Source organism: Parus major, chromosome 27, assembly GCF_001522545.3.
Source record: "Parus major isolate Abel chromosome 27, Parus_major1.1, whole genome shotgun sequence".
NCBI classification, from domain to species: Eukaryota; Metazoa; Chordata; class Aves; order Passeriformes; family Paridae; genus Parus; species Parus major.
The window spans coordinates 2,891,530-2,918,621 of NC_031796.1; the positions used below are offsets into that span (position 1 = coordinate 2,891,530).

The 27,092-nt window shown below is 58.4% G+C and overlaps 2 protein-coding genes across 3 annotated transcripts in view; one reads left to right on the forward strand and one right to left on the reverse strand.

Annotated features, from left to right (window-relative positions):
* Positions 1-64: 64 nt before the first annotated feature.
* NMT1 (N-myristoyltransferase 1) lies at positions 65-16,684 on the forward strand. The gene is made up of 12 exons (XM_015651357.3): positions 65-396; positions 6,310-6,427; positions 7,581-7,725; positions 9,847-9,965; positions 10,442-10,533; positions 11,104-11,220; positions 11,936-12,106; positions 12,463-12,571; positions 13,577-13,747; positions 13,989-14,156; positions 14,547-14,684; positions 16,404-16,684. Exons 1-12 carry the CDS (start codon positions 194-196, stop codon positions 16,422-16,424), a joined length of 1,572 nt encoding a protein of 523 aa, XP_015506843.1. The 5' UTR covers positions 65-193; the 3' UTR covers positions 16,425-16,684.
* A 1,253-nt stretch (positions 16,685-17,937) lies between these two features.
* Positions 17,938-27,092, reverse strand: part of PLCD3 (phospholipase C delta 3) — an 11,427-nt gene continuing 2,272 nt past the window's right edge. The window contains exons 2-16 of one of the 2 annotated variants that reach the window (XM_015651356.2): positions 26,763-26,924; positions 25,384-25,612; positions 25,168-25,297; positions 24,496-24,721; positions 23,494-23,695; positions 23,263-23,407; positions 23,012-23,164; positions 22,776-22,928; positions 22,570-22,605; positions 21,838-21,997; positions 20,980-21,096; positions 20,747-20,895; positions 19,834-19,969; positions 18,632-18,781; positions 17,938-18,552 (exon numbers count right to left, since the gene is read on the reverse strand). In XM_015651356.2, the coding sequence (XP_015506842.1) occupies positions 18,464-18,552; positions 18,632-18,781; positions 19,834-19,969; positions 20,747-20,895; positions 20,980-21,096; positions 21,838-21,997; positions 22,570-22,605; positions 22,776-22,928; positions 23,012-23,164; positions 23,263-23,407; positions 23,494-23,695; positions 24,496-24,721; positions 25,168-25,297; positions 25,384-25,612; positions 26,763-26,924 (2,237 nt within the window). In that variant the 3' untranslated portion in view covers positions 17,938-18,463. Of the gene's footprint in view, positions 18,553-18,631; positions 18,782-19,833; positions 19,970-20,746; positions 20,896-20,979; positions 21,097-21,837; positions 21,998-22,569; positions 22,606-22,775; positions 22,932-23,011; positions 23,165-23,262; positions 23,408-23,493; positions 23,696-24,495; positions 24,722-25,167; positions 25,298-25,383; positions 25,613-26,762; positions 26,925-27,092 lie in introns of both variants that reach the window. The other variant, XM_015651355.2, reaches the window with a different exon arrangement.

Below are 27,092 nucleotides of genomic sequence, written 5' to 3' on the forward strand. Positions count from 1 at the left end.
CGGGAAAACGGGCGAACGGGGCACGGCGCCGCGGCTCTCTGTCCGGCGGGGCATCCACGCGGCTGTCCGCTGCGAGGGAGCCCTCCCGCCACCGGCGCCCCGTTCCTGGACACCCCAGAGAGCGACGGGAATTGTAGTTCCGACTCCGGCGCAGCCCGGCCCCCGCGTGCCCACGCAGACTACCACTCCCGGCATGCCTCGCGGCCCGCCGCCCAATCGCGACTCGCTTTGTTGCGGGGGTGCGGCACGCGCGGAGGCCCCGTTCAAGATGGCGGACGACAGTGAGACAGCAGTGAGGCGGCCACCGGCGAGGCCTCCGCGGCCGGCGGCGGAGGAGAACGACCACGAGCATTGCAGCGACTGCGAGAACGAGGCGGAGCATGGCTCCAACCGGGGGTGAGCGGCGGCCGGGACCGCGTGCCACGGCGGCGGTCGGGCCCATTGAGGCGAGGAGCGGCGGGGAAGTGAGATGTGCCCCGCCCCTCGGGGGCGCTGATTGGTCGCCGGGCAGCATCCCGGACAGCGATTGGTCAAGGCGCCGGTCAGTCTAGCGGGGGGCGGTGCCGCTGGCGCCCATTCACGCCCGCTGCGGGAGCGTGTCCGAAGCTCAGCAGGGTCGGGCGCGGCCGCGGCGTGGATGGGTGACGGCTGTGGGGCGGCCGGGCCGGGGCCGCGAGTGCCTTTCTCGGGCACAAATAAGCCAGATTCACAGCTCTCCGTGGCCTTGCGTTAGGGTGTGTCTCCCCACATTCCCTCTGCCCTCCCGCACAAGCCTCAGCCCATTCGTGGCATCCCCATCCCCGCGGTGACACCCACGGTGGTGGCGTGGTTGGATGCGTGATCCTGTTTTCCGGAGCGTGTGGCATTCCCGTGCCCTGGAATAATCCCGGGCTGCTGCACACTCATCCCGTCGTTATCCTAAACACAGCCCAGGGTTTTGCGATGCTCTGCCTACATTGTCTCGTGGTTGGAGGAGCTCAGCCTCCAGGGGTATGGAATGGTGGAATAACAACAACAAGGCAGGGAGCGAGCACAGGCAGCGAGACAGGTCCTTATCTCAACAGGGAAGAGCTGGAATACTTAACGTAGCACCCTCATTACTCACTGCCTTAATTAATACGGTGCAGAGCTGCCTTACTATGCTTAGGATTTGCAGGAGAGGCTTCGTCCTCATTCCTGCTGGGAATGGGAACATCCATGTGTGGCTTTCCAGAGGTTTCCAGCTGTTTTTCACTTTGTTCTTCCTGCACCTGAGCTCACCTGGTGCTGCTTCCCCAGCCCTGCAGAGCAGAGACTTGGAGAAGCCTTGCCCCTCCATCAGCAGCTTTCCATAGGCAATCCCGCTTGCTCAGGAACCAAAGCGAATAAAAGGTCACACAAGAAATATCACACAGGCTTTTTTTATGACAGCACAGCTGCCCATTTATATTTTATTTGCCTCCTGGATGTGGCACCGTGTCTCAGTTTAATCGGTTTAGCCGTGCTTGGGGAGATTTTTATTTTCTTTCCCTCTGACATGATTAGGTTTGTGGAAGCCAGAGCCGAGCAGAGGAGACGTGGTGCTCAATCACCGCTGCTCCCCAGCCCAGCGGTTCCTCCTGCCCTTTGCCAGGAAAAGGTGTGTTCTGGAGCCCTCCTTGCTTCCTGGCATGGGCATCATTCTGGCCACCTCGAGGAGCTGGAATACCACAAGCAGCCTGGGGAATATCCAGTAGGAAATAGTTTGGATAGCTTGGGAAATAACACCAAAAGCGTGGCTGGTGGGCACACATAAGGAGCGTGAGGCAAGGAGGCTTTGGAGCTCTCTGACAAATCCAAAACCCACCAGGGAGAGACCAAGTGGTGGGAAGGAGGATGTTTTTCTTCCTGGATGCAGAGTCATTAATTCTGTTGATTCCATACCATCCCATCACACCGGGGTGTGGGAGTGTTTCCGGTCACTCCAGTGACACTCTCCCCAAAAACAGGGCAGGGGAAGGGCTTTGAGCTGCCAGGGTTTGTAGAGCCACACTCAGAGCCCTGCTCGTGCCAGTTTGTGCTGGGAGTCACTGGATCTTGGCGCTGAGGTTTAAAACATAAAAGTATTCCTTAGTGAAAGCAGTACTTCCTTTCCTTTTAAGGACAGGAAAGAGGAATTGAGTTTCCTCAGCCTCAGTCCTGTGACAGCACTGGGAAGTGGCTGCACTGCTTTCTGCTGTGGCTACCCAAGCTGATTTTCCAAAGAAAATAATCCCACTTTGTTATTTTTCATATTTCCCTTTGTGTGGAGAGAGCTCTTGCTGTGTCCATGGTGGCTATGGAGGATTTATTCCCTGTTTCTGGAAGGCAGGAACATTGCTTGGGCTCAGCCTGGTGGGATTTGTCACCTCAAAGGCAGCGAGAGCAGTGGTGACAGCAAGAGTTGGAGTGTCCCAGTCCCATGAAATGGTTCTATTGCTGTCCAAAGCACCTGGGGATGCTGTTCCAGGCAGGAGGAGTTTGGGAGTGCCCTGTGGCACCGCTGAGTTATCGCTGGATGGGGTGTGAGGGGGCAGAGGGGCTGTTCAGAGGGGCAGCTGTGGCTTTGGCAATCCCTGCCTGCACTTAGCCATGAGAAGAGGTTCCTGGGACAAGCACTGAGCTCCAGCACATGGATACACACAGCTGTAGGTGTAGGGAGCACGCTGATGGCACGATGGGCTCTGGGAGCTGAGCTCTGCCATCTGGAGATCCTCCCTGCCACAGCCCCTAACGAGATTACAGAGATTACAGCCTAAGAACCATGCCTGATTAGCCCCTGGGATGGCAGAAGGATTTTCCAGCACCTAAATACGGAGCAGGGATCTACTCCTTCTCATCTGACACTTTCAGCCTCCCACCAGGCTGAGGGAGCCTCCCACAGCTGGAGTTGTTCCCCTTGTGCTTCCTCCCTCAGGTTTGGGAATACAGTGGGAACACCCTTGGATCCAGGAATGGATGAGTGGGTGCTGAGCACCAGTTTGTTACTGGATGAGTCTGGTGTTTTCCAGCCTCTAGAGGGGCTGAGCTGGTGGAGCACAGTCAGTCTGAGCAGGTCTCACCCTGAACAAGCCTGGCCACTGTCTTTAAATGCTTCCAAAAATCTGTTTTCAAGATTGCTCATGTTACAGGGGTTGTTTTCTGGGCAGCAGTTGGTGCTAGAGTCTTTGCCTTCAACTCAAGGAGCCACCTGGTAACGGGAAAGGAGGGATTGGAGTGCTAAGTAATTGCCATGATGGTGGGGGTGCCTTTCCCAGGAGAAGGGACAAGTGTTTTCCTTAGCCAGAGAAGAGACCCTGGTAATCCCACAGGGAACTGGGAGATGTTTTGCACAGTGCAGCCAAGGTACCTTTGTCCAGCTACTTCATCTCTCAATGCACCTCAGATAGCAAAGGGATAGGGGAGGAGAAAGGCCTTAAGTGCAGCTGGGAAGGCTGTAGGAGGTTGGATGTGAGCTGGGCTGGCAGCTCACCCTGCCTGGGGATGAAACTGCTCCAGCCCTCTCGGCTTCCTGGGTCAGGCCAGCTGCAGCAGCTGAGATTTTGGATGGTGGTGGCTTGTCCCAGGACACTGGTGGGGCATTGTCATTGATTTGGGGAGTATCTGGGAGAAAGAAGATAATTTTTGCTTTCCTAAATAGATGTAAAATAGAAAATTCCTGTAATTGTTGCTTCTCTGGTTGTAGTGAGTGGGACCTTCAGGTTTTCCAGCGTTTTCCTGCATGCTGGTGACTCCTGTGCCAAGTTGGGCCCTTCCCCAGACCATGCCACCTGGAATACAAAACCTCATCCCACCTTCTGCCACCCTGATTTCTTCCAGGTCACAACAGCTTTGCTCATAAATCAGGGAGGAATTTTCTCAGCGCTTTCACCTGTGAGCCCAGCGTGGCTGGGCTGAGCTCATTAGCACCAAGCTGGGAGTTGGCAGCTCTGATTTATGAAGGAAAGCGATGCCAAAAGAGTATGAGGGGAGCATTTTGTCTCTCACAACTGACACCTGCAGCATCCCAATGTGCAGGTGAGCTGGGGACATGTGTCCATCCCCTTTGGAAGGGACAACTTCCAGTGTCAGCCTTTGGGGTGAGCTCAAGAATTCCTCTGGTGCTGTCAGTTTGTGGTGTTAAAATTGATAGGAAATAGTTTGGATGTGTTTATTGCAGCTCCAAGGTGGCTTTGCTCATCCCAGAACTTCAGTGTGGCCAGGATCTGCTCGTGCTCCTCCCCGGAGAGTTAAAAAAGCCATCACACATTTGTCACTAGAATCAATAGTGGTGTCAGCAGCGCTGTGCCGGGATTGCTGCTGCTGTCATGTCCAAGCAGCATCTCCTGGGTGGAGGCAAAACCCTTTCCTGGCAGTGGGAGGGAAGGTGAGATTCCCCCCAGGAATCAGCACCACAGGATGCTGCTCCTTAGAGCTGCTGGTCCTCAGAGCTGTGGCTTTGCTCCTGTTCCTCTCCCTGCTCCTCTTCCTGCTCTTCTGGGGAAGGAGTGGGGGGAAGCTTTTCTTCACTGCCTTTTGTGGAGCAGCTCACCCTGAACCACACCAGGAATGCTTCCCATCTCCTGGTGTTCCACACAGGCTCTGCTGATAGATGGGAATCCTTTTCCCCAGCATGTGCTGTCTGCAGAGCCTCTGCTGCTGTTCAGGTTTTATCCAGAGGAAAAGCTTCCCCAGGCCAGCAGCTCTGTCCTGCAGACCATCCTTGTCTGCTCCCCAGGGCAATGCAGCCCATCATGTTGGCTTTCTATGCTACATCCACAGGCATCTCCCAGCTTCATCCCTCAAAAAACATTTCTCCATCAACTTTTCCCTAGTTTCATAACCTTGCTGCTCAGCCCAGGGATTGCCTAGAGTGGTTGAGTTGGAAGGGACCTTGAAGATCATCCAGTTCCACCCCCTGCCTTGGGCAGGGATACCTTCCACTTGAATTTCTTAAAGCTTTATTCTCCTTCTCAGTCCTCCTTGTTCTGGCCTTGCTGAAATAAATAGTTGGATGTTGCTCCAATGTATTTTCCACCACATTTCTTCTTCTTTTCCTGCTCCATGCTCTTCACCACTATCTTGTGTTTGGTAAAGACATGAAACTGCTCCAGGAGTGAGCAGTGTTTTTGTGGGGAGATTGCAGGCTGGTGCCTCTGGGCAGGTCAGATGTGTGGGGTTCTCTGCTGTGAGAGTTGTTTTGGGATGCTAGGGAGGGGGCTCCTCTGTTGTAGGGTACAAATGCATTGGCTGTGTCCTGACCCCACTGGGCAGCTCTGAGGGACAGGACAGAGCTGAGCCATGTCTGGCACCTGCTGTCCCCCAGCTTTGCAGGAGACCCCTCCTGTGCTGGCAGAGCTCTCCTGGCCCTGTGTCCCTTTCCCCTCATCCCTCTGCTCAGACCTGCTCCAGCCTCTCCAGGATTGAGTTTCCCCCTGAGCCCTGACTGTAGCCAGCTCCCAGCTCCCCCATAACGTTGCCTGTCCTGTGTCAGGGCATCCCCTGCAGGATGACGAGGTCATCATCATGAGATCCCATCTGCCATGCTGGGAGCAGGTGCCTCTCCTGTGTTTTGGCATCAGGATGCTGCTGGAGCAAAGACCAGGCTCAGTGAGGGGTTTCACAGCAGCAGCTGTTCAGGGATGACCATGATCTGGATGTCCAGGGCTGCTCTGCATCTGTGGAAGGAGGAGCTGTGCCCTGGTGTAGGCACTTCCCACCCTGCACTCCCAGAGATTTGCTCCTCACTCTCAGTTTTCCAGCTCCAGCATAGCAATATAATAATTCTCCAATAAACAGCCTCATCTCCCTAGAGCATCACCTCTGCAGGTGAGATGACACTTGGCACAATGTCCTTGGCCAGACACCTCTCTGTGGTGCCTGAGCCTGATGTGGGGCCTTATCCCTGGGGCTGGACCGGTGTTTGCTGCTTCCACATCTATCCTTGGGCTTGGAGAAGAGGAAAAAGCCGAAGCTGGGCATCCCACCACTCCACAGGGTGGATTTGGGCATGGGTGGCAGAGTGGGGGATGTGACAGTGGGGATGTCACCTGCAGCACAGGGCACAGTCCCCAGCACCCAGCAAACCTGTGTGGTGGGAGGTGTTGGTCTGTTTTTGGGAGCTCACAGGGAGTTCTGTGCTGTGGGAGGGGCTCTTGGCTGCACCCTCTGTGCCCAGAGTATTCCCCTTCCTGGAGACTTGGACTCAGCAGGGAGCCTGAGCTCCTTCTGAGGCACTCTAAAGCTCTTTTCTTTAGAGTGCCTCAGAAACCAAACAAATGTTCTCCCAAAAGAAAACCCCAGGGATCCAATGATGTTTCTTTTGTTCCCCAGGGGCCTGAGTCCAGCAAATGACAGTGGAGCCAAAAAGAAGAAAAAGAAACCCAAACGGAAGAAAGAGAAGGGAGGAGGAGGAGACCAGCCTGACCAGGCTCAGGACCAGCCAGTGAAGGTGACCAACCCCTTCCCGGAATCCTGACCCCCCCAAAACAGCCAGCCCCAGCCCAAACCTCTCCAGTGTTACTTAGGCCAAGGAAAGAGTTTCCAGCCCTGGTTTTAGGCACTGTAAAAACTTCAGATTTTGAGTGATTTCCCAGCCTGGCTCCGTGTGGGGGAATTCCTGTTGGTGCAGAAGGTGTTTGCAGAGCACTCTGGGGATAATGCAGTCCTTGGCTGGATATCCCAGCCAGTTCCAGGGTCAGGCTGGCGCCTCCAAGTTGTTCTTTCCAGACACCAGGTGCCTGTCTCAGGCAGGAGCTGCCACCTGCCAGCTCAGTCCTGCCCACAGCAGCATGGGGGTGACATCTGGTGGTGTTGATTTTTTGCTTGATGATGACAAGAACAGCAGCTGGGGAGAGCAGGGTCTATCTTATCCCTCTGGGCTTTGCCTGATCATCTCCAGCAGCCAGTTATTTGGGAAGCAGTTTGGGACACACAGGGTTTGACCTTCCTGGCCCTCTTGTCCCCTCTGGTCCTGTGGCAGAGGACACACATCAGCAGAGGCTGTTTTCTGTCTGATGCCCAGTTCCCTTCCAAATATTTTGAATATTTTGCCTATCTGATTGTGCAGAGCTTTAAACTGGGGCTTTGCTCTTTTCAAACTAAATTCCTCAGGGATCAGAGAGGAGCTGGGGCTGGGAATTCAGTGCAGAGCCATCCACCCTGAGGAAGAGGAGGATAAAAGTGTCTTTCATCTTGACTCAACCTCTCTGCCTTGTCCCAGTCCCGGTGCCCAGGGACTCCTCTGGAAGCTGCAGTCTGTGGATACAGATCCAGCTTAGAGGGAGGAGGCTGAACAGTGAGAGAGAAAAGCCACTGAAGGAATCCCGAGTGCTGGGGGTGGGTTGATCCATCTGTCTCTGCAGTATGTCAGGTGGGGAGGTTTGCTCCTGGGGCTCACAGCACACACTTAGCTGAGGCTGGTGAAAGGGTTCATCCATCCTGTCAAGGACTGAGGTTGGAAAGGGAGGTTCCTGCCTGCTCTGCCTTTCCTGGCAGCACCCCACAGCAGGATCAGCTCCAGATTCCCCTAATGAGGAGCCCACATACAGACCTGGTGGTTCAGCTTACTCATTTTGTCTTTCCACCCTCCTTTTTGCCCTCAGGTGAACTCTTTACCTGCTGAGAGGATCCAGGAGATTCAAAAAGCCATCGAGCTCTTCTCTGTAGGTCAGGGCCCTGCCAAAACCATGGAGGAAGCCAGCAAGAGGAGCTACCAGTTCTGGGACACACAGCCAGTGCCCAAGCTAGGTATGTGCAGCCCCTGCATGTCCTGTGGGCCCTGGGGGAGGCCTTGTGGTCCCCTGGCTGCTCCAGGAAGCCCTCAGAGAAGCCTGGAGATGCTGATCTGTGGCCACCAAGTGAGTCCCTGCCTGGCCTGGGCTTCAGAGGCACCAAAACCACTTCTCCACCATTCAGCAACATGGGCTAGGTGGATGGGGAGGGTCTGAAGAGCTGGTCAGGGGGTACAGAGGGACAGGGAACCACTCCAGACATCTGACCTGATGCCTCCTGCATTAACCCTTATATCCCCTAATCCCAGTCCTTAGCCCTGGAGTTGGGTTTCCCCCGTGCTCTGTACCCAGGTTTTGTGTGTGGTGTGTCCATCCTATGGACTCAGAGCTGTCCAGCTCTCCCCTTCCTGGAGGCTGAAGCTTCCCAGACAGGGATCCTTGGAGGGGAGGGTAACTCTGGCTGGGTTGGGGCTGGATGGTGCTGGGAGCAGCTCTGGGAAGCAGGTCCAGTGCTGAAATCCCTGCTGGGCTCACATCCCTCTCTGACACAGGCAGGAGCTGCAGCTGGGCCAGGAGAGGGGAAACACAAACATCAAAGCATCTCCACCCCAAGCTGCCATGAGCACCTAAGGATAGGGAGCCCCATCTCTTGGTCCCCTCTTCCCCCTGTGAACATCCCCATGGTGCTTCCCAGCTCTGGTCCTTGCTCCAGCCCTTCCTCTTGCTGCTGACAGCCTGTGGCAGTGATCTGCCACTGACACCATGGCAGGAGCTCTCAGAGCAGATGTGCCAGGAGAGCTGCCTGGCTGGAAGGGACTCATTCCCAGGCTGATCGGGGTGCCTGGCATAACTTTACTTTAGTCCCTCCTCATCTGCATCCCCCCGAGCTCAGGGGAACTAGAGAGTGAGTCCAAGCCCACAGTTTCTACATTTGTCCAAAACTTGTCATGGCTTCAAATTTGCTGCTTTTCAGTATTTCCCTTCATGGGTTTGTGTCCCTTTTGCTGCAGATGCAGTGTTTGATTCCCATTCTCTGTTTTCCACATCACTCTGAGGCCTTTTTGGCTCTCAAAAACTTTTCTGGGAACAACAATCTCAGTTTTAAGTTGGGAAAAAGTGAGATGACATGTGGTCATATGAGACAGCAGAACCTGGTCTTGCATTTGCCTTTTTCCCAAGATGCTGGACACGGGGAAATGTAATTTCTGGTTGGGAAGACCCTGAGGAAAGGGTGGAAGGTGTCTCCTGGGGAGTGGGAGGCACAGAGCAGCTCGTCCCTCCCAACACCACGGTGGTGGCTGTGCCTGGCTGCCAGCCACTCACGGTGTCCCAGCACTCCTCGTGGTCCTGGTGTGCTCTGGCACACAGCATTACAGACATGGGGCTATTTAGGGCTGGATAGCAGAAGTGCTGTGGGATTTTTGGGGCCAGATCTCTTAACAATTCAGCACCTGCTCAAAACAGAGAGGGCGGCCAGGGGTGAGCGATTCTGGAAGCTGCCTGGGGTGGGTGTGATGGGGGAAGTTTTTGCTCCGTGTTTTCATCACCTCCCCATTGCTTGGAAACCTTTTCAATGCCTTTTTAAGTGAATTCCTAATTAGCATGACTTGCCTTTCTTGGCAGCACTGAAGTGATGCTGCTGGACTGACATCCCTGAGAAAGCCGGAGCTCGAGCCGACATCTCCTGGCTGAATCAGGGGCTTTAGGGCTCGGTGGTTTTACAACAAACGTTGTGTTGTTCACTGCAGCTCTTCTTCAGGCACAGTGGGCAGGAAACCCTGACACTTGCCAAGTGGCAGTGGCCAGAGCTGGCAGATCACATCCCACAGAGGGGCTCACGGGAAAGTGCTGGCCCAGGCTGGGATTGTGGGGTTGGAGAAGGGTCAGGCATCACGTGTGGAGCTGGAGGATGTAGCTGTGGCTGTGCTGGGTCATCTGATGGGCTTCACTGTTGCCCTGGAAGGAATTTTGATTCCCTGTCCATTGTCACATCCCACACTGGGTGGGTGAAGTGACAATCCCTGTCTGCCACTGCAGGGCTGGGAGACATGAGGCACACTGGACACCAGACTGAGGTGTTGTGGAGGCTTGGCCTCACACCCTAGAGAAGTTCATGGCTCCCTGCTCTGTCTTGCAGGAGAAGTGGTGAACACCCACGGTCCGGTGGAGCCGGACAAGGACAATATCCGCCAGGAGCCCTACACCCTGCCCCAGGGCTTCACCTGGGACGCCCTGGACCTGGGGGATAGAGGTGTGGTGAGTACAGGCAGCTCAGCACACGTGGGTTGGAGTGTCGTGGTTGGCAGCTCAGTGCTTGCACTGTTGGAGGAGGTTTTAGATGGAAATGTGTCCTTCACCACAGCAGGTGATGCTCTGGTTCTGTCACACCATCTCCTTAGGCTTGGTTGGCTCTGAGTCCCTCCAGTGCAGCTCCCTTTTACCCATCCCAGATTGGGCATCTTGGCCTGGCTTTTCTAGGGGATGTAAGGATGCCTGATGCCCAGAGTTCTCCTGTAGCCCCTTTAGAGCATGAGGCACCCCTGGGAGGTGACAGGGTGTACCTGTGTCCTGTCCCCCTGCTCTGGGTGCCACTGCTCCAGGACCCAGCGGCAGGGACATGGCTGCACATGGTGCCCCAGTGCTGTGGCCACACATGAGGTGGTCAGGGTCCTGTCTGGGGGCATTTGATGGCTGAGTAACCTCCTTAACCTCCGTGCTCTGTGCTGCTGCAGCTGAAGGAGCTCTACACTCTGCTCAACGAGAACTACGTGGAGGACGATGACAACATGTTCCGCTTCGATTACTCGCCCGAGTTCCTGCTGTGGTGAGTGGCACCAGGAGGGCAGAGCAGGAGGTGTGGGATGTGTGACAAGCCTGATCCTGGTGACAGGGCTGCAGCTGCCTTTGCTTATCCTGTCTCCCTTCTTCCTGAAATGTCCCTTCCCCATCTGTCACTGTGTACAGGGACACGGTGAGAGGGGACACCCAGCCCTGCCTGGCTCTGGCTCCTTCGAGATACAGGAGCTTAAATTGGACTTTTTTCCTCTTTGGTTTGATCCCTCAAGTGAATTTGTGAAAATCTCAGTAGCTGAGGAATTCCTCAGTGCCCTGGAACTGTGGGTTGAAGGCAGCTGCCAGCAATTACCCTTGGAGTCCTGTTTCCTCAGGGTGTTCCTGAATCAAGGAACAAATTTCCTCCCGTGTCCCTAGTGAGGACTGGCCATGGAGTGCAGGAGTTGGCCTGGATCCCACCAGTCCTTGTCACATCATTGTCACTCTCTCATCCTCTTGCCAGCGAGCAGGACTCAGGGTGTCACAGGGCAGGGTGGGGGGCAGGGGCAGGTACCAGGGACCTTGGGTGGGAGGTGACAGCTGAGGTGTGTCCCCTCCCCAGGGCACTGCGTCCTCCAGGCTGGCTGCCCCAGTGGCACTGTGGGGTCCGAGTGGTCTCCAGCAAGAAGCTGGTGGGATTTATCAGCGCAATTCCAGCCACCATCCACATCTATGATACGTGAGTGCTGCTGCATTTCTCATCCTGCCCCTTGCTGACACCTGGGCCTTTGTGGGAGTGCTGAGGGGGTCTGGCTGCATTGTCCTCCCAGCCCACAGCCAGACCTGCACCCTTCAGCTTTGGAGATGTTTTGCTGCTTGGAGGGGAAGATGGGGGATATTTAAGGGTTGGCAGAGAGGTTCTGGGCAGGGATATCTTTTAGTTAACCACTGTGAAGGCTGTTCTCCTCAATGAGATAGGTTAACTTACAGCTCTGCCTTACAAAAATCATCCAGGGCTAGGTGGAGACACAGAATCATAGAATACCCTGAGCTGGAAGGGATCTCCAAGGATCATCCAGTCCAGGTCCTAGCCCTGCACAGCCCAGCAATCCACCCTGTGCCTGTAACATTGTCCAAACTTCCCTGCAGCTCTGGCAGCCTTGGGGCTGTGACCATTCCCTGGGCAGGAGATTCCCTGGACTGTGCCCAGCCACCCTCTGGGGCAAGAACCTTTCCCTTATATGCAACCTGACACAGATTCAGACCATTTTCCCTAGGAATCCCTGGGTAACAGCTTAAGGGAGGGTTCTCCAAACCCAGCCCCTGCCCCTTCCCTGAGGTGTTGACTCCTCATTCCCTTGAAGTGGCTTGGAGGTAGATTGCCCAGGGCGTTGGTCTGATCCTCCCAGGTCAGGACAGTCAAACCTCATGCTCTGCATTGTTTTTTCCCCAAGAGAGAAGAGGATGGTGGAGATAAACTTCCTGTGTGTCCACAAAAAGCTGCGTTCCAAACGGGTGGCTCCGGTTCTGATCCGTGAGATCACGCGGAGGGTGCATCTCGAGGGGATCTTCCAGGCTGTTTACACTGCGGGAGTGGTGCTGCCAAAGCCTGTGGGGACTTGCAGGTGAGTGGCTGTGGCTCACCCAAGGTTTCTGTCTGCACACCTTCCCTTCCTGAAGCCCCTTCTGTGGCCAGTAGTGTGTGTGGGATTTCCTGGGACAGGAGAGAGTGATCCCAGCCCAGGTTTCTCTTCCCACGCTGTCCTTCCAGGATTAAGTGCAGTGGCTTTGCCAAAGCTGCTCGTGTACCACAGGAGAGGAGGCTTTGGCAGCACGAGCACTTCAGAACTGTGTTTCTCTCTGTGGGGAGCTGCTGGCCTGATGTTCTCACTTGCCCTCACGGCAGCCACGGGAACCTCGAGCCCCTGCAGCCTCCCCACTGCCCCAGAACGAGTCTCCCACTGCCAGTGTGTTTCTGCAGGTATTGGCACCGCTCCCTGAATCCTCGGAAACTCATCGAGGTCAAATTTTCCCACCTGAGCAGGAACATGACTATGCAACGTACCACGAAGCTTTACCGGCTGCCCGAGGTGGGTGCCAGCCGGGAGCAGAGCTCAGGAGTTGCTCCTCACTGGGCAAGGGGAGAGGCACAAACGTCCTGGTCGAGGTCAAGTCCTCTGCCTGGAGACCCAGGGTTTGATCTGTGTAGTAAATGACTCTGTCAAACAATTGTGCTTTATTTAATCTTTATGTATTTTTGCCTGGGTACCTGCATTTTAAGGGCAAGTTCTTGCAGTTAAGAGGACCCTGTGAGCTTTTGTTTGCTGGTGAGTCATAGCCTGTTGTCCTGGAAAAATGAGCAGGCAGATGTGACAGGCTTCATCTGTCCAAACACAGCCTCAGTGTGACCTTGGATCGGGCTAGTCCCTCATTCTTCAGTCACACTGATCAGTTCTGGCACTGCAGTTGTCCTGCTGGGGAGGTTCCCCAGCTGGAGATGGAAGAGAAGGAAACAAATTGCATTAAAATTGCCACCACCTTCCCTGACCTTGCTGGCTCCTTTCTGTCAGCCAGAGCTGCCCCTTTGGGGTGGAAAGTGCTGCTTTCATGCTGGGCAGCTCCCAGCTCCTGCCTCCCACAGCCACACAGCCAGCAGTTGCTGGGCTGGAGCTACTGGTTTTTGCACAGAAACAGCCCCAGAGCAGATCAGGGCTTGCTGAGCCATCCCAACCCTAGATTAGTAATTGAGGCCAACTGGGAATAACATCTTGTTGAGCCTGGGACACATCTCCCAGCCCATGCCTGCTGTGAGTGGGAGCAGGCACCTGGAGGGATGCAGAGTTCATGTCATGGGTAGGAGAGCACTTCCAGTGGGACCTGACCTGGCACTTGGGGATTTGGGACATGCTGTGCTCTCTGTGATCTTTGCCATCGGTGTCACAGCCAAACACAACCATCCTTGGCTGGGCACACAGGGCTGGGGGGCTGAAAATGGGCTGATGTAAGCAGAGAGTGTCTGTCCTGCTCCTTGGAGAGCCCTTGGGTGATGAAAAGCACTGTGCAAGCAGTGAAACAACTTGTCCCACTTTCTGCAGACTCCCAAGACTCCCGGCTTGCGGCCCATGGAGCACAAGGACATCTCTGCTGTGCACAAGCTCCTGACTGAGTACCTGAAGCAGTTCCACCTGACACCTGTGATGAGCCGAGAGGAGGTGGAGCACTGGTTCGTACCTCAGGAGAACATCATCGACACCTTCGTGGTAGAGGTGAGGGGCAGGAGCAGGATGGGAGAGGTGTTTGCCTGGGCTTTTGCCTCTCCTGGAGCTGTGAGAGCAATCAGGGAGGAGCTCTGTGCCCCTCTGGGATGGGAATCTGGTGGAGGATGGTGCCTCCATCCTGGGCCCTGGGTCTCCCTGCAGCCATCACTCCAGCTGGGAGAGCCCCTCTAAGGCTCTGGCCAGGCTTTATCCTAGCCTGACATGTTGTGATGTCACTTCTGCCTTCCAGAGTGCCCCAGGAGAGGTGACAGACTTCCTGAGCTTTTACACACTGCCCTCCACCATCATGAACCACCCAACTCACAAGAGCCTGAAAGCTGCTTATTCCTTCTACAACGTTCACACCAAGACGCCTCTCATCGACCTCATGAGTGACGCGCTCATCCTCGCCAAGTCGGTGAGGAGGCAGGGCTGGGCTGGCACCTCACAGGAGCTCACCAGCAAACTCACAGGGCAGCTCTCTGCAGGCTGCCCACCCTTGGGTTTGTGGGAAGGGCTCCTTCCCAGGACTAGAGAAATCCCAATCTGAAAGGATCTGCCACCCAGGAGAGGGGTGCAGGGGTACCTTGAACCTTGCAGCCTGTGGTGAGCTGAGCTCGGGGTGTTACTCATGTCCTGCAGCAAACAGTCCTGTAGTAATTGGATTGAGGGTGTGGACACCAAGGCTGAGCTCTTCCCTTTTCCTGGGATTCAAAGCCAGGCAGGAGAGGGGGCCAGGCTGCTCACAGGTGGGAGGAACTCCCCAGCACAACAGCAGGAACTGATGGCTTCATGTCTCCCTGTGCAGAAAGGATTTGACGTCTTCAATGCACTGGATCTCATGGAAAACAAAACCTTCCTGGAGAAGCTGAAGTTTGGGATCGGGGATGGGAACCTGCAGTATTACCTGTACAATTGGAAGTGTCCCAGCATGGCACCAGAGAAGGTCAGTGCTGTGAGAGGGGGTCTCGTCCCCACAGCCCTGGGGACGTGGGTTTGCTGTCACCCAGAGCTCAGCATTCCAGCCCAGCCTGTGTCCTTGCAGTGTCACCCACAGTGGTGTGTGAATCCATGTGCCACCTCCCGTGCCTGCACAGAGCGTGTCCCTGGGGAAAATCCCTCCACACTCATCTTCCAAAGCTAATTTTATTCCTGGAATAGTGCAGGTTCAGTCCTTCCCCTCACACCAGCCTCTTCCCTGTGAGGAAGGAGGGCAAGCAAGAGGAGACAGCAGAGGGCTGCAGGGTGACAATGTGACACCGAGGGTTGTGACAGTTGCCTGTGATCCCGCACAGGAGCCAGGTGTCACTGCACAGCCCTGGGTGTCAGCGTGTCCTGGTGGGGTGGGAGGAACAGCCACCCCTCTGCAGAGAACAGACAGGTTGGAGCAGGACCTGTGACAGAGGAGCTCTGCCACCGCATGCAGGGATCCACGAGACCCCAGGATGTCATTTGTCCCCAGGGCCAGCAGCCTGTCCCCACTGACCTGCTCCCAGAGCTGCTGCAGCCCCATCTGCCTGCCCTGGGCCATCCTGAGGCAGCACCTGGTTGCTGCTGCCCCTCCACACCAGAGATGTGAGTCAGCATCTCTCCAGCCCACAGACACCTTGCAGAGGATGGTGCTTGAGAACCAGGATCTGCCCAGCTACATCACAGCTAATTAATGCCTTAACAGCTAATTAACGCCTTGATGGCAGTCACAGGGCTTTGGTTCCCTGGTGTGAAGCCAAGTCTGTCTCTGTGCCCTAAACCAGCCTCACTTGCCTGCTGAGTGTCCTAGGAAGCCCAGGAGGTGTCAGCAATCCCTTCCTTTGCTGGGAAAGCTGCGGGGAGAGCCTGATGCTGGGAATGTTTCCTGTAGTGGGGCTCTGGGTCAGAGTGCATGACTGGCCACCAGCACGTCCTGGAGAGTCCCCAGCAGTGCCAGCTGCCTGCAGAGGGACATGTCCAGGCACCAGGCCCTTGGGAAGCAGCTTCTCCCAAGTCACAGAATCATGGAATGCATTGGAAGGGACCTTAAAAGGTCCCTTGTTCCACCCCTGTCACAGGCAGGGACACCTTCCATTATCCCAGGTTGCTCCATGCCCTGTCTGACCTGGCCTTGGATGCTTTGAGGGATGGGGCAGCCCCAGTTGCTCTGGGCAGCCTGAGCCAGGGCCTCCCCACCTTCACAGGGAGGAATTTCTTCCCAGTATCCCATCTAACCCTGCCCTCTGGCAGTGGGAAGCCACTGCCCCTCATCTGTCACTCCAGGCCCTTATCCAGAGTCCCTCTTGGAGCCTCTGTCGGCACTGGAAGGAGCTCTAAGGTCTCCCTGCAGCCTTCTCCAGGCTAAACAGCCCCAACTCGTAGGAGGGGTGTTCTATCCTTCTACTCATCAGGAGATGAGAAACATCCTTGGCTCATGAATCAAGGCTGTCTCAGAACCTTGCGGGGCTTGTCACACCCCAAACATTGGTCACCTCCCCAGATGAGAGCTGGGCAGGACCCATGTGCCCATTCAAGCCACAAACCCAGCCCTCAAATATCAAATATTTGCTGCTCTCAAATATCCCAAAACCAGTGGGGAAACTCACACAGACAACACCAAACCCTCCCTGTTGCGTTCACACAGAGCTGGGAACGGAGCAGAGGACACATCCTGACCCCTTTCCATTGCTCCTAGGTTGGATTGGTGCTGCAGTAAGGGAGCCCTTGCCAGGAGAGCGTGGAGGAGCTGGGCCTGCAGAGGTGCTGCCCTCATCCTTTCTGCCAAAGCCAGACCCACGCTGGGAGAGGGGGACCGGAGCTGCCACCCCTGCTGCTGTCAGCCATCTCCTTGTTTGATTTAACTGCATCCTCCTAAAGACATGATCAAGGGAATGTAACTGCTGAAACTAGATCATGATTGGCATATAATGGATTTAACGGGTGAATAATAAAAGTATATATTATATATATTTTAAATCTTTCTTGTTCCCAACTGCCATGAGTTGCATTCGGCTGCTGAAGGTCATCACTGGGCTGCTGGACTGGGACTTTTCTCCATGGGGACAGCTGAGGTTGATGCTGTGGCAGTGGCATGCTGGAGCACCGGGACGTGGTGGCTGCTGGCCAAACCCTCCTGCCTGCCCCGAGGGTGCTTCAGGCTCTCCCCTGCTCGGCTCTTTGCCCCCCGTTTGCTCCTGACTCCATTAAACAGGGTCCCTCCCCGTGGGCTCAGGAGCACGTCGAGATTCCTTTCAAAGGGCTATTTGTGCAAGTGATGCCTTGTCCCACCTCCTGCCCAGCCACGGAGACTCCAACCCTTCCTGCTCGACGCTGAACTGAGGGGCAGCAGCGCCCCAACATCAGCGGGGATCCAGCTCCGCAGCGCGTCCGGCTCACCCCGCTCTGCTCCGACTCCTGGGGCTCCTTCCCCTCAGCCTCCCCATGGAGCAGCAGGCACCAGGGAATGCTCCACTGCCTCTGCTGCACCTCCGGCCTCCGCTCAGCCGCTTTTCTCTGGAAGCATGGAAATACGGATACGCGCCATCGGCATCACCCTGGGGCCTCAGCCTCCCCAGCACCAGCTCCCGGTGTCACCTCCTGCTGCAGGATCCACTGAGAGAAAGGAAATGTTTTCATGGAAAACCTTCATCCCATCGAGATCTTTTGGGAAAGGAGTGCCCGGACAGCCTCCTGCCATGCCATGAACCTTGTCCACCCAGAGCTGCGAGATGCTCCTGCCCGCCCAGCCAAAGGTTTCCAAAGCTGCACACCAAGGCCAAGACCCCGTCTATGCACTCTCACACCTCCCTGTCCCTGCGTGTCCCTGTCACACCCCGTGGCACCACGGACCCTGAGAGCCTGTGCCCACCCCAGCCTGGACTGTGGGGCCTCGGTGGGGACCAGGAACCCGTCACATCCCCCCTGGCAGTGTCATCACATCCCCCCTGTTTGGGCTCCTGTGTCACCTATGCAAGTACCTCTGTGTCCCCTCCTGTGTCCCTGCTGTCCTGGGCTAGGGGAGGCTGGGTGAGGGTGGGGGTCACCCCATGGGACCCTCGCCCTGTTCCCATGGCAGGTTTGAGGGCTGCTCCAGTGAACCCCCCAGCTTCCATGGGTGCAGCACCCTTGGGTGCTCGGCAGCTCCCCAGGGCACTGCTGATTTGGGGATGGGCTCAGCCCTGATCCACCCACAATGGGCTCCAGGGGGTGACAGGGACACTGGGACAGGCTCTGTTAAAATAAAATCTTTATTCGACTGGCTTGATCCCGGGGTGTAAATCTGTGACTGTCACTGGTGCCAGGGCAGAGCTTGGGAACGCGTCCCCACCCGGGCACAGTGGAGTGTGTGATGGCAGGGTCCCCTCAGGGACTGCAGGGTGATGGCACCGTCCCTGCACCCCAGGAGAGGGGCTGAGATCGGGTGTGCCAGGACTGGGGAGATTTGGTCACCCCTGTGTGGCTGTGCTGGGCTGTCCTTGGCCCAATCAACCCATCCTGGTTGTCACAGCATCTGTCCCCTCAGGGAGGGGAGGAGCAGGGCCCCGGCAGATTGGGTGGCACTGGGGAGCAGGAGGGGATCCCCCACCCCTCTGGGTCCTCCCAGCCCTGCTGTCACCACAGGCAGGTGAGCGGTGTCCTCAGACTGTCCCCACGCAGGGTGCTCACCCATGGAGGAGCCTGTTGTCCCCCACACGGAGACACACCGTCCCTGCCATGGGCAGCTGGGGACACGAGGATGTCCCTCCTGCGGACACCTCACAGGCTCTTGCACCGAACGTGCACGAAGAGCGTGGCGGGGGACAGGGACGCCCCGTCCTTGGAGAGCAGGTGGATGTGGCGGTACCCTGGGGACAGAGGGGGCTCAGCGGGTGCCAGCAGGCTGTCCCCGTCCCCAGAGGGCAGCGGGGTGGCACCTGCACCCACCTTGGCGCATGCTGGGCAGGGGCAGCGTGAACTGCCCCACGAAGTCGTTGCAGGAGGTGCTGTCATAGTCCTCCACCACAAAGCGCACCAGGGCCAGCTCGGGCACCCGCACCTGGAACCGCAGCGTCTCCTCCCAGCGCGGGTTAAAACCTGCGGGACCGGTGTGGGGGTGGGTGGGGCCACCGGGGCCACCGGGGCCACCCAGGGACCAGCAGGGACCAGCAGGGACCAGCAGGACCCCCCGTGCACTGCCCCGGCTGAGCTGCCGTCCTGCACTGGGGGATGTGGGGACTGGGGCAGGCTGGGGGACTGGGGGTGATGCTGGGGCCACAATGGGGTGTACTGGGGAAAAGGAGGCCATGCTGGTTCTGGACTGGGCTATACTGGGAGAATGGGGGTTGTACAGTGACTGTGGAGGAGGGGTGGGTGCTGGCCAGGGTGCCTGCCTTGCTTGAAACCCAACAGGTGGGATCATACTGGGATTCTGATGGGATATACTGGAGGAATGGAGGTTATATTGGAGCTGGGCTGGACCATACTGGGAGAATGGGGGTCACACTGGGGCCACAGTGGGGTATACTGGGGGAATGGGGGTCACACTGGGGCTGTGGATACTGGGGAGAATGGGAATCACACTGGGCTTGGGCTGGGTGTACTGGAGGCTGTAAAGGAGCAGCACTGGGAAGAACTGGGACACGATGGACCCTGCCACTGGTGGGGATCTGGCTGTGCTGGAGAAGGGATATTGTGGTGCTCAGAGGGGACTGGGATGTCCTGGGCACTGGTTCTACTGGCAGTGAGTGCTGGGTGTGGGTACCCCATGCACTGTCCCTCAGGGGGATCACCCTGGCATCCAGGAGTCCCTGGATCAGGGTCCCTGGGGTGTCCCTGGCACCAGGAGTCCTGGGGGACCCCAGGGTCAGGTGTCCTGGCACTCCTGGACACCAGGGGCCCCTGAGGTGTCCCTGGTGTCCTGGAGCACCCCTGGAGATCAGGTTCCCTGGGGTGTCTGCAGGGTTCAGGGTGCTCCAGGGGACCCTGGGGACCAGGTTGTCCTTGGGCATTCCCGGGAATCGGGGAGTCATAGGGTTGTGAGAGGCAATAGGAATTGGATGTCCCTGAAGGTCAGGGTGCCCTGGAGTGTCCCCATGGGTCCAGGTGCCCACGGGTGTCCCTGGGGGTGTCCAGGTGCCAGCACTCACCGTTGTTGAGCTTGTGGTGGGTCTGTTGCTTGGCGCAGTCGGCCGGGATCCCGTGGATCTCCACACGCACAAAGGGATCCACGATGGAGCTGCCCTTGTCCCTGTTCAGCTTGGGCAGCTGCTGTGCTGTGATCACCTGTGGCACAGGGAGCTGGGGACCAGGGGACAGGCACCACGAGGGGCCCGGGGGTGTGGGGGAAGGACTGGTGCCCCCAGGAGAAGGGACATGGGTGGCACTTGGCTGGGCTTGGGGACACGGTGAAAAGGAGGGAGGTGGCTGATGCCACCCAGTGGTGACACAGCTGGATTTGGGGACAGGTTGGTGTCACCCAGGAGAAGTGTCATGGGTGGCACAGTCAGGAGTGGGGATGGGGTGAGGACGAGGGAGGTGGTTGGTAGCACCCAGGAGAAGGAACATGAGTGGCATGTGGCTGGGTCCCCAGGAGAAGGGACGTGGGTGGCACCTGGCTGGGATTGGGGACGGGGTGGGGAGGAGGGAGGTGGACGATGCCATCTCAGAGAAGGGACATGGCTGACACCAGCTGGATCTGGGGACAGATTTGGTGTCACCCAGGAGCAGAGACATGGGTGGTACCCAAACAGATGTGAGGGGAGGGTCAGTGTCCCCAGCAAAAGAGAAGTTGGTGGCACCCAGGAGAAGGTGTGTGAGTGGCACCAGGCTGGACATGGGATTGGCATCACCCTGAGGGGACATGGGTGGCACCTGGCTGGACACGAGGTTGGTGTCACCCAGAAGAGGTTGGGTGGCACCTGGTTGGGAGCCAGGTTGGTGTCACCTGGGAGAAGATGCAGGTGGCACCTGGCCAGGCATTGAAATGTCATGGATGTGACTGAGCAGGGACATGGGTGGCACCCACCCGGGCCTGGGGACAGGCTCAGGGGGTGTCCTCACCCTGATGTGCAGCGCCAGGCGCCGGGACCCCTCCCCGGGGGGGCAGCGCAGGCAGAGGGGCTTCAGGACGTAACCACAGCCCCCGTTGGGCAGGAAGCGCCCGGCGTTCAGGTCCATCTCGTACCCCGGCGTCTGGAAGTTGAGGGCCACTGTGGGGACAGTGGATGGGGTGTCAGGGTGGGTGACAGCTCCAGGGGCGGGTTCTGGGTCAGGGGAGGGTCTGGGGGTCTCACCCAGCTGGCAGCCAGCGTTCCACATCTCCTGGGGGTTGTAGTTGGCCGAGTTCATCTTGAGCCCCAGCGGGTACACGCGGCTGAGCTGGCGCGCGTTGTACCGGACCAGCGCCGGGCCTGGGTGGGGGACACGGCTCAGAGGGGCCACAGCACCCTCAAGTTCTGCTGGGGGGCCCCAACAAAGGGTGATGGGCCCAGGGACACAGACACAGCCTGCCCAGCTGGGTGGGCCTGAGCCTGAAATGTGACCCAGGCCCTGAAACCAGACCCCGGGGTTCAGACCCCAACCCTGGACCTTGATTTTGGACCCCTGACCCCAAACCTCTGACCCTGGATCCTGATCTTGACCCCACACTTTGACTTTAGACCTCTGACCCTGGACCTTGACCATGGAGCCCAGGCCTTGACCCCAGATCCTAATCCTGGACTCCAGACACTGACCCTGGACCCCAGACCCTGAACACTGACTCCAGTCTTAATCTCAGGCCCTGACCTCAGATTCTGACCCAGGCCCTGAGCCCTTGACCTCAGTTCCTGGACTCTGACCCAGACTTTATTCCCAGCCCCAGGCCCTGGACCCAGATGCCACATCCTAAACCCTGATCCTTGATCCTGGTCATGTGAGCCCAACTCTGGCCTCTGCCCCCAGGCCCTGCCAGCAGACCCCAGTCTCACCCACCCAGGGCAGCCTGGGTGAGGCCAGTGTGACCCTGACCCCACCAATGGAGCCACCCTCGAGACAGAGCCCATCATTCTCAGCCCATCCTGCATCCCAGTGACTCAGGGCTGTCCCCATCCCTGTCCCCATCCCTGTCCCCATCCCTGTCCCCATCCCTGTCCCCATCTGGTGGCCCTCACCTGCCTCCTTGATGAGTTTCCGTGCCTTCCTCTCGCTGAAGGAGGACATCTGGCAGGGCTGGGGGTGGCGCAGGGCCTGGGCCAGCCCGGGGAAGGGGACAGCCTGGCAGTACACCACCAACGCCGACAGCTCCGGGGACACCTGAGCCGCGTCCTTGGCCTGCGGGAGCCACTGTGGCATCAGGGACAACCTGGCCCTGGTGGCCACCTGCTGGCCCAAGGGTCTAAAGACCCCCTCCCCTGCTAGTGCTGAGTGCTGAGACCCCCAAGGCCACGGAGACCCTCAAAGCAGTGGAGACCCCAAGGTGGTGCAGAACCTGAGGCAATGGAATGATGGACCAGGGGCTGATGGAGAACTCAAGCACGTTGAGAACCTGAAGTCATGGAGAACCCAAGGGGATGGACAGCACAAGATGTTGGAAACCCCAAGATGAGGAGGATCCCAAAGTGCTGAAGAACCTGAGGTGATGAGCACCCCAAGATGATGGAACACCTGAGGTGACAGAGACCACAAAGTGATGCAGACCCCAACAAGTCACCCTGGATGTGATGGAGGCCCAACATGATGGAGAGCTTGAGGTGACAGAGAAATCAAAGTGTTGGAAACCCCAGAAACAGGCCACTCAGCCCAGAAGGAAGAGGGAGGCACAGCTGAGGGGTCCCCAAGCTCGGTCCCCTCTTCCAGGCAGTGACAGCCACTCAGTGCCCCCCCAGCTCCATCCCATGACCCACCTGCAGAGGTTTGATCTCCTGCAGTGACTGCAGCGACTGAAAGAGGAGAGAGCAGGGCTGCAGAGGGGGGTGGCAGAGCTGGCAGTGCTCAGCTGGGACAGTGCCAGGCTGCCATGGTCCCCCAGCACCACCAGGATGCTCTGATCCATCAGGACCACCAGGATGCCGTGGTCTGACAGAACCACATCCCAGGGGAGGTCTCTCACCCGCCGGGGGCTTCTCTCCTGCACTTTCTCCTCCTCTTCTTCTTCCTCCTCTTCCTCTTCCTCCCCCTCAGGGTCCAGAAGGGAGGTGACGCCCCGGGGCTCCTGCCACAGCTCTGGCAGCTTCTTGCCCTTCACCAGGATCTTTTCCTTCAGCTGCTACAGGAGGCAGTTCCAAGCTCAGGGCTCGGAGGGGACATGGGGACACCGTGGTGTGCACCACGCACAGGTGGCCTTACCTCTGGTGAGGGGAGATGGTGGGGGTCCTGCCCCTGCAGGGGCTGGGTCAGCAGCCTGTCCCCCAGGATGGCCTTCATGTGCCGGGCCATGGTGGCCTGCTGCTCCAGGCCACAGTGGTTCTCCAGGGACAGGATAACGGGGTAGGGCGATTTCTGGGCATGGGGACGGGCAGCCCTCAGCACCTGGCACCCAGCACCCCACACCCAGCACCCCACACCCAGCACCCCTGGGCTGCCGGCCCCGGCCTCACCTCGAAGGCAGAGTCGCGGATGCTCTCGATGACGTCGCGGAAGAGGATTTTGGAGGTGAGCGTGTGCCCGTGGTACACGACAGGTTCCCCATCCGAGCCCTCCCAGCAGTCCAGCTCCACACAGCGGCACCCTGCCCTCAGTGCCCTGCCACCACACCAGCACCAGATGAGTCCCTGTCACCCTCGAGCCACGGGACCCTCCGGGGCTCCACGGGGACCAGGGACACGCACCTGACATAGGCCTCGGTGCTGCTGGTGCCGCCGATCTGGTTGCGGGTCAGGTAGGTGTTGTGGGAGGAGGAGATGAAGTAGTGGCTCAGGGGCTGGTTCATGTCCTGGTGCACCTTGGTGTGCTCCTGGTTGAGGATGTCACCGGCAGCCGAGAGCAGGTACATCATGAAACCATCCAGCATCATCAGGTCCTGCCGCTTGGCTGTGGGACACGGTGGGAGGTGTCACAGAGGGCTGCTGTGGTGCTGGCAGGGTGACACCCTGGGGACTTTCCCCACTTGGAGGTCCCAGTGGTGCCATGGTCACCCCTGACCTGGCACTGTGGCACCCAGGGGATATGTAAGGTCCCTCAAGTGTCCCATCCATCCTGATGTCACTCGTCCTGCTGGTGCCACATTCACTCTGGATGTGGCATGGTGACACCCATGAGGCGTGGAGGTTCCCTGTCCCCACCCTGATGCCCTCTGTCCTCCCAGTGCCATGGCCCCAGACCTGGCATTGTGGCACCCGGGGAGGTCCCCTTTGTGTCCCATCTCCCATCTGATGTCCCCCATCCTCCTAGTGCCACATCCACCTTAAGGGTACAATGGTGACACGGAGATCCTCCATCCCCACCCTGATGTCCCCTGTCCTCCCAGTGCTCTGTTAGCCCTGGACCGGCCATAGGGGCACGTGAGGGTGGCAGAAGTCACTCAGCAGTGTCACATTCATACCAGAGCTGGCATCACGTCACCCATGAGACGTGGAAGTCCACCTGCTGTCCATCCCCACCTTCACATCCCCACGAGTCCCCGGAGTGTCACACCCACCAGGCACCAGCCAGGCCGTGTGTTGGACGGGTGACACCGGGGACACCCTGGGAATGGATACCAGGACAGTAACAGAAGCCTTGGAGGACCCGTTTTGGGGGGTGATGGCACCAATCAGAGCCCCATCTCTACATCCATGACCTCCCACAGCTCGGGCAGTGCCCATCCCATCATCCCACACCCTCAGCCCTACCCTTCTCGTTGAGCTCGTGGGTGCGGATGATGGTGCGGGCCTGGCGCAGGCTGCAGTCCTCGCCCTGATCCCTCAGGAAATCCTGCAGCTCCTCGGCTGACAGGACCCGATCCTCGCCCGAGTAGCGCCCGAAAAGCTCCTCCAGCTCCGGCCGCCGCAGCAGCCGCCGGCAAAACTCCTCCAGCTCGCGGCCCTCCAGGCGCTCGTTTCCCGAGTGGTCACACTCCTGATGGGACACAGCCCAACCTCAGGGACTGTCCCCTCCCTGTGTGGACGGGCTACAGCCACACCTGTCCCCAGAGTTTGGGGGAATTCAGCTACTGTCCCCTCTGTTCCCCCATCCAGAGCCCTCTGACCCTCCACTCAGGAATGGAGCAGAGCACAGCTCTGTGCCTCAGTTTCCCTAGGTGGAAAGGGACCTCAGGAGATGGCCAGAGGGACAGTTCTCCATGGGGGAGAAATGTCCCACCTTGGGGACACAAGGAACAGTGGCTGGGGCAGCTCACCCCACCTCACCCCTCTCCACCATGTGCTCCTGCTGGGACCCAGCCACTGGTGGCAGGGGGTGGCTTTGCTGTGAGGAGTTTGTCAGTTCTCTGTGCTGGGGAAGGCAGAGAAGGAGGCAGCAATTCCCTCCCAGGGACAGCGAGTGGTGAAGCACGGGACAGGCACCTTGAAGAGCTTGGAGGCGTAGACATCATCCATGTCGATGTTGAGCATCCTCAGCATGTTCTTCACCTCCCGGAACGACATCTTGTTGTCCTTGTTCCTGTCTGCTCGCTGCAGGACCCCATGGATCCAACTGCCCCGGGGTAAGGAAACCACCCGGCGTCACCCTCAGCCGTCCCCACCCTGTCCCCAAGTCCCCAGGGCTCCCTCAAAGGATACTGGTCGAGCTTCTCCATCTGGCTCATGGCCTGCAGCCGCCCCATCAGCTTGGTGAGCCCCTGCACCCAGTGCCGGGCGTCCTCCTCTCCGCGGGCGGCCAGGTCGAGGTTCTTGCGGCGGCCCTTGAAGGCGAGGGTGAAGCAGTGGCGCTCGGGGAAGGCGGCTCCGTGTTTGCGCAGCCCCTCGGACTGGCGACCCTCGCGGACCCCCTCGATGTTCGCCACCGAGACTGCGGGGACACGGCGGGGAGGGACGATGGACACGCTCCCCCGGAGGGTCCCACCCATGAACATCCTGCAAGACACGCTGGCTGCTGAGGGACACCCCGCGGAGCCCCAGGGGACAGGGCTCGGCTCCTGGCGCTGCCGCAGCCGGGTTTAACCCGCTAATCCCAGGCGAGACAGGAGCCGCGGCCGCCGGCCCTGCGGGGATGGGGGCGCTGGCAGGGGATGGAGCCCAGCGGTGCCAGCTCCAGACACCCATCCCAGATCAGAGGCTGGAAAGAGACGGGTGACGCCGGGGAGGGTGACACAGTCTGGCCGGGACAGGACCTTGTGCTGACCCCAGGGGGATGGGGAAGGGTGGGGACTCCTACAGCTCTGCATGGAGTGTACTGGGAGGAACTGGGAAGTGTTGGAAGGCTCTGGGAGCCACTGCGTGGAGTTGGTTTGAGTTCAGGTACGGGGTGGGGGTCCATATTCTGGATTGAATTCATATCTGGGGTGAGGGGCTGGGTCCCAGGCTTGGGGTGCAGGTCCTGCATTGGGGTGTGAGTGCTGGGGGATGTCTGGGTCCCGGGTGGGGGTCAGGGTCCAGTCACAGGCGGGGATCCAGGCTGGGATCTGGGTCCCAGGGGGCATCTGGGTCCCAGGTAGAGGTCTGGGTCTGGATTGTGGAGTTCCATGTCCCAGGATTGGGTCTGGTTCTCACTGGGGGATTTGGTCCTGGCCTGGGATCTGGGTCCTGGGTTGGGGTCTGGAGCTCAGGTGGGGTCTGGGTCTGTGTGGGGATCCAGGTCTTGAGTGGGGGTCTGGGAACTGGGCTGTGGTTGGGGTCCAAGGTGGGGCTCCAGGTGGAGTTTTGGGTGCTGGGAATGGATCTGTGTCCTGGGTGGGGGTCCAGGCCCTGGGTCCCAGGTGGGGGTCCAGGATTGGGGTCTGAGTCTCACATGGTGTCTGGATTCTATGTGGGAGTCCAGGTCTGAGGCCGTGCTCCCAGATTGGGATCCAGGTGCCAGGTGGGGGTCTGGGTAAGGGTCTAGGTCCTTGGTGGGGGTCTAGGGTGGCTTTGGGGCACTGCCCAGGTCCTGTCCCTCCCCGCAGCTCACAGCAGTGCAGCATGGTGTCCCCAAGCCCCCATGGGACAGTCCCAGCACTCACAGCTCTGGGGGGAGCGGGCGCGCCTGAAGCGTCCCTCGAAGCAGACGGTGACCCCGTCCTCCTGCAGGCGGAACAGCCGCTCCCTGGAGCCCCCCTTGGCCTTGACCTTCCAGAGCAGGGACCCCTGGAGCATTCGCTGGACATCCTCATCCTCCGTCAGGCCTGCGGGGACCAGCCCTGGGCTACCGGGGGAACTGGGGGCACTGGAGGTTCCAAGGGTGTACTGGGGTATGGGGAGTGGTGGGGCTGCTGCACATCTGTGTGCACATCTGGATGGGATGGGATGGGATGGGATGGGATGGGATGGGATGGGATGGGATGGGATGGGAT

Excerpts from the sequence above, each read along its gene's own strand:
- NMT1 (XM_015651357.3), top strand. The coding sequence starts at position 194 with ATGCCTCGCGGCCCGCCGCCCAATCGCGACTCGCTTTGTTGCGGGGGT. Across the intron at positions 13,748-13,988 it reads TCGACACCTTCGTGGTAGAG|AGTGCCCCAGGAGAGGTGAC; the intron begins GTGAGGGGCAGG and ends TCTGCCTTCCAG. Across the intron at positions 14,157-14,546 it reads CGCTCATCCTCGCCAAGTCG|AAAGGATTTGACGTCTTCAA; the intron begins GTGAGGAGGCAG and ends CTCCCTGTGCAG.